At 50.7% G+C, this 11,703-nt stretch overlaps 1 protein-coding gene across 1 annotated transcript in view; it reads left to right on the top strand.

Moving 5' to 3' along the window:
* The window catches only part of LTBP2 (latent transforming growth factor beta binding protein 2), a 60,246-nt gene that overhangs the window by 608 nt on the left and 47,935 nt on the right, over window positions 1-11,703 (top strand). Inside the window, exons 2-4 of the mRNA XM_019616128.2 lie at window positions 10-124; window positions 6,368-6,440; window positions 10,042-10,279. Coding sequence (XP_019471673.1) covers window positions 10-124; window positions 6,368-6,440; window positions 10,042-10,279 — 426 coding nt within the window. The remainder of the gene's footprint in view (window positions 1-9; window positions 125-6,367; window positions 6,441-10,041; window positions 10,280-11,703) is intronic.

The raw sequence follows: 11,703 nt of genomic DNA, 5'->3' as shown, positions 1-11,703 counted from the left end.
CTCCGCCAGCGGTTTGCCGGTCCCTTGCGTCCCGCCGTCCCGCGCGTGCGGCGATCCGTTTGTGTGCGTCGAGGTGCGAGAGCGGGGCGGCCCCCGCCGCCCGGCACACGGGGCCGTGCCGTGGGTGAGAGCGCTGGGGTCTGGTGTTCTGCTGGCTCCGGTGGGTTGGGCAGCTGTGTGCTGCTGTGGGCAGTGGATGCTGCTCTGCCGCTCTCCGGGTGCCGTGCCCCGTGCTTGGCAGGCGGCTCGTTTGGCCCGGCGGGATGGAGCCTGGCTGCCGCAGCTCTTGCTGCAGGTACCTGGCCTCTTGGCTCCGTCCTCCCGTAATGGGCCCCTTGTAAGCACTCCACACGGCAGCTTCCCATGGCTTCAGCTGGCTCAGCCGCGGGAGGCTTCTATGAGTTGCCTGGCAGAGCCGCTTCCAGCTCCAGGCTCTGGCTACAGCCCTGAGGAGGTGGAGAGGAGATCATATGGCAGGGCCACAGCTGCTCTGCAGTGAAGGGGAGCCTGCAGCGAGACACAGTGCGGTGCCGACATACCCCCAGGCTCCCTGCTCTGCAGCTCTCCCTCTGATCCCCTGGGGCTGATGCCCCTCACGATGAGTATCTCTGCTAGCCAGTAGAGTACAGGCCACTGGAGCCCTGCAATGGGCAGCTTGACTGACCCGCGTGGTGTGTGTTGGCTCTGTGCATGAACAGTGTGCAGGCTCTGGGCTTACTTTCTCTGACATGGGCAGACATTCTTCTCCAATATGGGCAGGTATCTTCACTAGAGTGCAAAAGGCAGCTTCATCCCTGATGTTCTTTTTCCCTTGCTTGCCTCACTGCAAACTTTTAAGACAGAGGTGTCTCCATGTACCTTCTGCATGTTCCTGTGCTCATGTAGTCCCTTACAACTACACAACTTTGCTTTTCTTCACTGTTATGTTTGACACACGAAGTCTTGATCACTAATGGCAGGTAAGTGGCAGTTTCTGACACACCTACATCTTGTTTTTCCAGCCTCTTGGAGGGAGAGCGTATTGGAGTGATTCCTTGGGAGACCCAGTCCTCAGCTCAGGAGGATGTTATCCTTCCTGCAGGCTGATTGTTGTCAGCCTTCCTGTGGTGGGGTGGCAGGGCAGTGATTTCCCTGGGCAGCATTTTCCAGGTCCCTGTGATGCCTTCAGTGCCAGCAGCTGGACCACGGTGGCACCTGGGGCCACCCTGAGCGTCATACTGTGCGGAAGGGTGCTGAACCTCTTTGAAAACAACGTCCATCCCATAGCAGAGGGTGTTGCTGTTGACCTGTTGTCAGTGGGATTCAGCTGCCTGGGGTACCCAGGGCTGCCACAGGCCTTCAAGCCCAGGGGGACGAGGAGCTGTGCCCCAGTGCTGCACTCCCTGTCCGTGTGCGCTCTGCTCTGGAAAGTGAGAGCTGAGAGGGAGAGCTGCAATCCCCATGAACGTGAACTCTGGAACATGCATCTAATGGCTTGTTGTCAATGGCTTTCCATCTCTTCTGGAGTCCAAATCAGCACTTTTTAAACTTCTCTGTGACCTGCTGCTTTTGGAGCTTTCTCACACAAAAGCTGCGCTGAAGTCACCGTCGGTGAGTAACCACATGGCGTTACTGCTCGCCGAGAGCTCGCTGCCGCCTCCAGCCGCTCTGTGAGACTCCCTTCTTCCACCTCATCCATCTTCCTACATCCCTTGCTGCACTGGACACGTTTCCATCCAGGAAACTCAGGGCCCCTAAAGAGCTTCATTTCACGATTTCATTTTTTTGCCAGGTGGGATATTTTCTGTTCTGCTGTTCGCACTGCACTCCCTCTCTCTCTGGTATGGTGACCTTCGGTTTCCCTTCCTCAGGTAGCATTGCAGGCTGTACTACACCCTGGTGCTGTTTATTTATATAGCTTCTTTGGCTTAAAATCCCAGCTGTGCGTGGGTTGCCTTTCCTCCTTCCCAAATCACAGCTTTCTGCTGGTACCTCTGGGGGCCTCACTCAGGTCATCGTGCACACTGTGAGCCTGGGTCCTGGGGCTGCAAAACCTGTTAATTAGCATGATATCCTTCTCTGCACAGCTGTCCTCTCGCTTTGTTTGACGGTAGCATACCCAGAACTGAGTTTCTTGCTCAGGGACTGTTTGGATGTGTCTGTGACGCTGCTCTCAGCTGATGGTGCTGCAGGTAGGAGCTGCTGACACTTTCCTCTGAGCACACCTTGCCAGAACTGCCTTTGGTTGCTTTCTCCCATTCACTGTGAGGTGACTTCTGACACAACAGCAAGTATCGCTGAAAACTGCTGTCCTTTATCACTGAGCAAGGGAAAAGATACAACATATCTCTGCCTGCTTTGCTGTGCCCTCCTTCCCTACCTGTTTCCCAGTCCCTCCAGACTGGCTTGCAGACATTTACCAAACCCCTCGCTGCTGTGGATGAGCTATTTCTACCCAGTGCCATGGAGCAGTTGGCTACCCAGTTCAGTGTGTTCAGATCTGTGTTTGAAGTGTTTGTAGGTTCATCCATGCAGTTTTTGGTCCATAGAATTCCTTTTCTCCTGAGTGTCAGGGTAGGCAGCTCCCAGGCCCTCAGAACGACCCTAGCACTTGCCAACTAGTGTGCTGGATGTATTCCTCACTCAAGCTGGTGGTCCTGCTGCACACCATTGTGTCCCCCATGATGTGGCCCTCTTTGTTCCCCTGCCCCATGCCTCCTGTTCTTTGAAAACAAGTCCTCAGTGATGCATACAAGAGTAGTGGGGAATACTCTGGGGAAGCCTTCACTTTGGTTGCCTACCTCACATCTGGGGACATATGGGGCTTTTTTGATAAGTAATCCGAGAGTGACAGGCTGGGAATTCCATCATCTCATCTCCCTCTTGCTTTCTTTTTGTGCCTTGTGCGCCCCAGTTGTTGGGTTGTGGATGCTGCCTGTGGTCGTGCAGTCCTCCTTCACCCCAGCTTTGTGGGATATCAGCTCACTCCACAGCGTGTATATAGAACTGCTCAGGCATTGAGGCAGTTAATGCTGATGTGGACTTGGCAGAGCATTTTCAGTGGCTCATCGATGCCAGCAGCTTTTTGCTAATGTTCTTCATTGGGTCTGACTGCAAATATTTCATACGCAGCTGGATGGAGTTCACTGTCATGCAGCATAAAGGCAGACCTGGTGATCTAATAGTCCCCTGGCCTTTGGTGAGGATGCTGTGAATGACCCGCATGGAGCCAGCGGCTCTGGCAGCAGAGCACTGCGCGGAGTTGAAAGATGAGGCATGGATTGCTTTTAAAGCAAATGCTAAAAAAAATGGTTCTGCTGAGTGCTTCAGAAACATTGTGTGATCACCACTAAGGCTGCGCACATGCTTAAACTATGTGAAGCCACGATCTTACTACTGTTTTCTAGTTTTCCTTCCCCCAGTGCTCATTGCAGTTGCATGGCTCAGGTTTCAAATAACACTGTGAAATCTTGCTGGCTTCTCTTGTGCTGGGTACTTGCTTACCACTTTGTGTGATGGAGACCTGACCCTGGCAGTGGCCTCTGGCTGAGGCAGCGAGTTATGAAGGACTGGCTTACTGCGGCTCTTTTGCTCATGTTATGGGTTATGATGGTGCAGCCATCATGGTACTTCTTAATGTGGAGGAAGCTTGTGTCACTGAGCTGGGCTAGGAGCAGCTCTGCAGGATGATCTGTGAATCCTGTAGCAATCCAGTGTTACAGATAGCCAAGTCTCAGCCAAGACAGCCAGGAATATCCTGAGCCATCCCCATGGGCTGCCCCAGGTGAGGGTGCATTGTTGTCCCATTGGCCAGCAGCCCCCCAGGGGTGGTGACACCAGGCTGGACTGCCTGTGGTTCTTCAGTCTGGGAGCAGCCCTGTGTGCCTGGGGTGGCTCATGCCTGAGCCATGTGCTTACCCTGGTGCTGGTGACAGCACGTGCAGCTAGCCAAGAACCACGGTAAACATGCTGTGCTCCTGAGACCCCCAGGGGCTTGCACTGCATTCTTTGCGAGGCAGGGAAACCACACGGCATTCAACCAGTGCAGATGTCAACTGAACGCTGTAACTAGAGCCAGATGTGCCTGGCACTGGGTCCCATGCAGCAAAGCCCCCAGAGCTGTTGCGCTACTGCACATGCCCCAGCTCACCTAACTGCTAACTTTGGGGTTCCTTAGTGGGAAACAGATCTGTTCCATCTTTGCCCCACATGCTGCTTCTTTCAGCACTATGCTCCCAGTCTAAGAAGTCCACCCTGCCTCCACCTTTGCCTGACCCATCATCAAAGAGGCCGTCCCCTCATCAAAGTGGAAAGAGGAGATGTTCCCCTTCATGTTCTCTCTTTGCCCCCTGCAGAATTGCTCCCCTCTTAATATGTCAAGCTGTCCTCTCTTGAGGAGCTTGTGTTTCCCTTCTGTAGTGGTTGGCAGTGGTTGCCTGTAGCCAGTAGGAGAGTGATGAAGGCAGGGGAGGCTCAGCTTGGGAGCAATCAGGAGTATATGTGTGAGACACTTAGACAAACCTTGAACTTTCATTCCATCAAGAACCTACAGCGGGACTCAAGACCAAAACAGCTTCTTTGGAGAAGGTACTTATCATGCCTACAAGAAGAAACTCTGATTATGTCAGCAAGTTGAAGTTAGAAAGAGAAAAGGCTCTGCTCTCTCAAGAGACTGGTGGAATGTGGCTGGCAAGGTGTATGCCATGCTGAGGGAAGAATGCAAGATGTGAGAGTTAAAGCAAAGATGTTTATGCTGATGCTTGTAGTCTCTCACCAGACCTGGATACCTGCTACAGCTCTAGAATGGTTTTCTCTATTGATTCACACAGCTTTAAAAAGTGTAAGGCCTTTTGTGGGCTCTTACACAGTTTGTAAATGAGAGTTTCCTTGGATACTTTCTGGGGAGGTCTTGAAGAAGAAATCCATAGATCTCTGGGTTCACAGACAAAAAGCTGAAAGTCGGTGCTGTTGCCCAACCAGAACAGATGTGAGTGAATGCAAGAATCAATTTGGCCCATTCTGTTTGCAAGAAGACACACAAAAGGCATTTAAGTACTTTCTCCAGGTAAAATCTACCTGGTTAACAAAGTACTGATCCTGAAATACCGGGTAGCACTTTATAAATTATGTGGCTTCTCAGACCACTTCCAATTCCCGTGTGAGGTGACCGAATCCCTACATATGCCTTTCTTTGCCAGCACCAGGGCATCCTTGCATGCCTGCTTGCCACTGTTTGGCTATTTTGAAGTGTGAGCCCCATACCTGGAGCTCTGGCACTTCTGAGGCTGTCATCTTATGTTGTGGGTATTCAGGAGTGCTAGTTCAGAGCGGGATCAGCTTCTGACCCTGCTGTGTTCCTGTGAAAGTCAGTCTAGAAGACAAATGTGCATGTTTCCATGGTTCCTGTAAATTCTGTCAGAAGCCCTAACTGCCTTGTCCAGCATTAGAAATAAACCACACTCTCGACTTGGTTTCCAGAGGCTTTCCAGAGCCCTCAGGCTGACTGTTTCTAACTTTGTATCTTTTGACGATCATACTTTCCCATCTACCTGGACATGCAGAAGTTATAAATTCCCTATACTTTCTCTCCATGGTGAGTAAATACTTTTGGAGAGCAACCTGCAGCTTGTTATCCTGTCTCCTTATGGACATGTCAATACGTGAAGTGGCAAAGAAATCAGGGTTAGCTGCCTGCTTCAGCTTTGCAAGGCGCAGTGGTGTCTCTGACAGCTGTACATGACCTGCAATTAGCACCTGAAAGCAGACAGTGAGGACTGGTGGGGAGGATGCTGTCTGTATAAGGGCAGTCAAAACATTCTTGCGTCAAAGTGCTGGAATTAACAACCATGGAAATGATCTGAGCCTGCTGGAATTAGGCAGAAATTGCTTTGCACTGGAGGACTGCTGGAGGCAAATGATCGCAGGGATATGGCTGCTGGCACAGTGGGCCTGCAGCATTCTGATGGGAGAGGATGTGTTATCTTCATCTGTGTCAGCCTAAGACTTGTATGGGGTATAACGGCCAGATTTGAATGAGGCCTGATTCACCCCCCAGTGCCACAGAAAAGAATATAGCGCTGCGAGGTTGTTAAAGATGGCAGCTGCTGGCCTCAGGAGGAGGATGTTTTCTCTCAGCGCTGGGAGCTGAGCGCTGCCCCAGCTCAGAAGGCACTGTGCACACTGCTGCATTCACACAGCCCTGGGGGGCTCTCTTCCAGGCACTCAAACAACTCAGCCCTTGTCCGATGGGTTTTGATCTCAGCTGCTGGTCCAGTCTGGAAGGAAATATCACATGCTGCAGGAAATAATTTGACGGGTGACTCAGAGGTGCTGGCTACGGAGACCTCAGCTCCCCCTTCTCATCACTCTCTTTTGTCTCTGCATTTAGGCCGAATGTACTGTGGGAGACAGTGCTGCTCGGGCTGGGCTGTGGCTCCTGGCACAAACCACTGCATCAAAACGTGAGTACGAACATTGCAGTCCCAAAAAGAATCCCCAAAAGTGCCGTGGCTCCATACTGGGCAGGGGGAACAGCCTCCATACCCAGCACTTCCCTGAGCATCTGGCCTCGCTCGAGTGGCAGCAGCTGCCCAGATGTTTGGTGGGATGGAGCTCAGCGTTGTTTGCTGCGAGGTCTCACAGTGCTTCGGCTGCACTGGGATAATTGCATTAGCAATCGCTGTTTGGGAGCAAGGGGCCAAGGGCTGACTCACCTCCTTTCTCCCTCTCCCCCTCATCCACAGAAGCCAAACGGTAGAGAGCATGCTGTGCTGCCAGACAGTGTCTGTAAACAGAGTGGGAGGCCAGCAATGGCAGCATCTTTCTCTCATTAGGGGTTTTTGTAGGAGCCGTGGATCTGGGCTCGCAGCCATGCGGGCTGCTGAGCGCCTGCTCAGGTGCTGCTGTTCCTGAGGATTAATTAAAAGGACACCATCGACGTGATCGGGCCTGACAGTGTCACCCCAACAGGGGATGCGAAATTTCAGTCAGGACTTGGATGGAGACCGATGGTGTGTAAACATCGCCGAGTTCCCAGCTGCCTCCCTCCGTGGGCTTTTTTGCTGGGGATGCTTGGCTGTGTTTACAGCTGCCAGTGCAAGCTGAACTGCCCGTTCTGGTTAATTTCTGCACTGTAATGTTGTGTAATTTTTGATCCCATGCTCTTTGGTATGGGACATATCAGGGAAGTTAGCAGGGTGCAAGTGCGGTGGGGGGAGGCTCTGAGCGTGGTGAAGCAAGGAAGAAAGGCATCCAGGTTGTGGGAAGGACCTTAGCTCTGGTGGGTCTGACTGAGCCTGAGTGCAGGAGGAGGGTGGGCCAAATGCTTACTTTAATCCAGCTGCTGACACCTACTGAGCATAGTGAGTTCTTCCTTTTCCACCAATGCTTTTCTGGGGACTCTTGCAGCACCTTTGTACAATTCAAACCTTAGGCAGAATTCCCAGCCTTTGGTTTGCTCCAGCTACTAAGACTAAAAAGTGCAGTAAGGAGTGGGGAATTTTAAGAGAGCCAGTGACTGGGAGGATAAGAAAGAGAAATATCTCACCTGGGGATGATGGCATTTGCTGGTGAAATGAAAGTAAGCTAATGGAGTTAAGGAGGATAATCTCACAGATAGCTTAGCAGATGCCTATCAGCTCCTCTTTCCCCACTCAGACTGATTCTTTCCCCTGTGCTGAAGAGCAGGGGAATGCTCTTGCTCAGACTCACAACATTTATTCATCTATTTCAGAAGTGTGTGCTGCTTCCCCAGGTAGCTGTCCTGGCTGGGCTGGTGAAGCAGAATGAACTTTTTTTTTTGCCATGGATATTTTAAAGTTTAAAGGAAACATTTTTAATTGGCATGCTGGGAAGGACTTAATAAACTCATCTGTTTTCTAATCTTGTACACATGAGCTCATGGTTAAAATACCTGATGAATATACAGAGTTTTTTGCTGACTGCTGTGGTCTTGGATGGTTGCATGAGCACCTGGGGCTTCCCTGCAAAATGGAGATGACATTCGTGTGCTCTCTCCTTTCGTCTGTCTTCTGTACAATGACAGTAGGTTTTGTTGAGCACAGGCTGGTTTTCATTGCAGTTATGTTTTCAGTCTCTGATTCATACATTGCTGTTGATTTAACTAACTGTCGTCTTGCACAAATCTCTCAATTGTATTAATTGTCCTTTCCTTCTGGGTTTTCTAAGGCAGTCAGAACTTTAGGTTAGAACTGAGATTACACATTATTTTGCATCAATAAGCAAGCTATTCCACAAGTAAGTGGACTAAATCACCCCAGTGGTAAAAGTCCTTCAGCACCTTCCTGGTTTTGCTGTGGATGCCTCACTGAATGAACAGATTGACTCATATTTAAATGGGACTGAGCAGAAGAACAGGCCAGAGATCTTACAGTGAAGATCTTCACCACTGTCCTAGACCCAGAGCCTGTGCAGAGGAGCAGGAACCTTGAGTTTGAATACCTTCTTGCAATATCTTTGCTTGGTGCCAGGCCTGGCTTGTCTGCAAGGTGATGGAAGGTTGATTCTTGCGACTGTCCCTTTGTGCAATCCTGCCTGCCTTACCTGGCTGGTAAACCACACACACTTGTCCTCTGCAGCCTTACCTTGCTGCAAGGACCTTGCACACAGGCTTGATGTGCCAGGGAGCTGCTACATGCTTTTGGACAAACGAAGGTTGTTACTGAAAATACTTCAGAAGTGTTCTAAATTTCATCTTTTTATTAAGAGTTTTTGAGACACTTGCTTTTGCTTTCTCTAAGACCCCAGCCCCAGGAGCAGATGATTACATGAGACTATAGCAAGAAGAAAGGAGTAGCTTTCATCTCACCAGAAAGTATTTGTAACTCCATGGATGGGGAGAGAGCATCATCTCTGAGCATCCCCTGAGCTCAGAAGCCACAAAGCAAAGAGGAAGTCTCTAGATGATCTCTACATCTTCCTATTGTCCAGAAAAGCAGCATTTCCCACATATGTGTTTGTATCTCCTGATAATAAGTGCAGTGTGAGAAGAGAGCTGTGGAGGAAGAGAGGTGCTCGTGGATACCCAGCAGCTGTGCCTGGTGGTGGTGGGATGTCAGACTTTCTGCAGCCACCTGGGGCAGTCTTGGGAACAGGTCTGAGCAGAAGTTCTGGCTGCACACTGCAACCTGTCCACAAGGTTTCCGTGGAGCTGAAGGTTAATATTTGTCTTTTACTGCTTGGGGAGGTTTCATCACCTTCTGCCATCCAGCCCTTACCTTCTTTTCTTCTTTGAGGAAGACACTGATTTTCAGTGCCTCCTCAGATATGCTTGCTCAGAACGTCCAACCTGGTCCTACCTGAGCGACTTGTGGTTCCTTGGCTCTTGCTAACTGAGTCATAAACCCAATTTGGCATCTGTTAACTTGGGAAGTGTTAGGGTCCAGCTTTTAATTAATAGCACTTTCCTCCTGGGGTGCAAACTGAAGCTGATGTGCTGTAATTAGGAACACACGCAGGCTTGGAGAGTGGTTTGGGCATGAAGTTAATGAACTGTAAGTACCCATAGCTGTGAAGGAATTTGGGGATGGTGACTCCAAAATCAGCTGTGGAGGGAGAGCTGGCAAGTTCTGAAGGGGATAGGAAGGGGGACCATTCAAATCAGATCCCAGAATGTAATAAAACAAAAAGGTAGCATAAAAACCACTCCTAGGAGGCTGCATTGGAGCACTGTTATCTTTCTTCTCCGTGTCTGCTAGCTTCTTCTCTTGTGGTCGTTGCCTCCCCTTGAATTTGGATTGAGGTCCTGTTCCTGCCCAGAGCAATCAGCAACGCTGGAGGCTGTATGCTCTCTGTAGACTACAGTGCCCATTTTTTTGTCTTTCTTAAGTGAATGTTGCTTGAAAAGTGTTCTGGTGAGACCAGTCGGGAGAAGTGGAAACAGAGGAGCGTATGGCTGAACCTTTCTCCTATTAAGCAGAAGACCACTTGCCCACAGAACAGAGATAGAGTCACGTCACTTGTGCTGCCCCAGCCAGGCCCCAGCATCAAACGTGCTGCTGGGAGCCCCACGTCCCGCTAACTTTCCTTCTATGTCCCCCCCAGCTGTTTGTGACCCACCATGCCAGAACAAGGGTTCCTGCAGCCGGCCCCATGTCTGTACCTGTCGCTCGGGCTTTCAAGGCTCCAGGTGCGAAGAAGTCGTCCCTGAGCAAGAATACCACCCGCCCAGCATTGCCCTGCAGCCCCCTGCAGGCCCCCTGCGGAGGAGGACTGGCACAGCTGAACGGGATGCCTCCCCACGAGAGGCTCAGGCATCTGTCCCACAGCATGCACCCACAAGGTAAGTCTCCCCAGCTTGTGCACTGCTGTTGTCCCTGGGTGGTGTCGCAGTCCATAGGTGCAAACAGGGATGCAATCCTAGAGAGCATGAGCACCAAGAGGCTTGACAGCTTACATTGTCCATTGAGCAGCCTGAGTGGGGGCAGCAAGCTGGGGAGTGGGCTTAAGTCTCTTTCCAAAGTGGCAGCGTCCATTTAGCATCCACGGGAAGTTACATAGATCCGAGGTGTGCTGTCAAATGCCAGTATAAGCAAAATGAAGATACATGTAGCACCTCAAAGGTATATTCTCTCTAGGTTCTAGACATTATTGGGTCAGATGTTCCCTACTTTTTGTCACCCTGCTGTTGCTTGGGTCATTTTTGTACCCAAGCAGGTGTGGAAGCAAAACCAGAGCTATTGGTGTAGGAGAGGTTTGTACAGGAGATATATTGCAAGGAGCACATTGAGCTCAGGGTGATAACTGTGGCATCATCTATTCTTTTGTTTAAAGAAGAGCCTGTGGCTTCAGCCCAGGTGCCTCAAGCTGGTTTTGAGATGCTCTCACATTGTTAACCAAAGCCAGAAATCTTGGCACCCAAACGAAAAACTATCTGATGGAACCAAATTCAGCAAGGCTAAGGTGATTCTGGCATGGAGAGGTGGCCAAGCCTGTTCCATCACTGCCTGAGAGAGGCTGGTGCACAAGTGAGCAGGCAGCCTTAGCACATGCCTGCGATCCCACTCATGGCTGATGAATGTCCCCTTGGCAGTGACCTCTTCCCACTCTTCTATGTGCAAGGACTGGAGAGGAGGGGAAGTGGTGCCCTTGCAGATACACCACCTGTTTGGGGCTTTCCCAGTAAGGAACATGACCTCAGACTCTGTGCAGAGGCACGAAACCGTGCAGGCATCTGCAGAGTATTACTGGCCAGACAGACTCAGTGCCTAGTGATTGCTGGGCTGGGAGAGCTGAATACCCAGCTGCCTGCTATACCTTAAATCCCTTGGCACCATCCCAAAGAAATAGGATGCTGTTAAGGATCTTGCCATGCCTTTTTCCCTCATTCCCCATGAAGGCCATAGGACGTCACCCCATTCCTCACTTCAGTGAGAGCTTTGGATATTCGTCCTTTGCAGCACTGTGCGGACTAGTGGAGGGCTGCCTGCACTCTGCCACTGGTTCACATCTGTGTGCCTATCTTCAGCCCCTGGGGATTTTCCTGTACTACTCAGTTGCTTGGGTTTTGTCCAGGGACAATGTAACATACAGTATACAACTGTCACACTGAAAAGTCTTGCTGCTGTTTGACAGATTGTTCCCAGTTATTTTTGAATGTTCCCTCCAGCCAATTTCTGGGCTAGCTGTGGAGCAGTGCAAGAGGGATATCCTAGGGAATGCTATGCTGCCTAAATGCCTGCAGCTGAGGGTACTCCTGCTGCTGTT

Source organism: Meleagris gallopavo, chromosome 5 (assembly GCF_000146605.3).
Source record: "Meleagris gallopavo isolate NT-WF06-2002-E0010 breed Aviagen turkey brand Nicholas breeding stock chromosome 5, Turkey_5.1, whole genome shotgun sequence".
Taxonomy (NCBI): Eukaryota; Metazoa; Chordata; class Aves; order Galliformes; family Phasianidae; genus Meleagris; species Meleagris gallopavo.
Note: the sequence above shows the minus strand (reverse complement) of the source record. Positions and strands in the feature narration are given on the sequence as shown.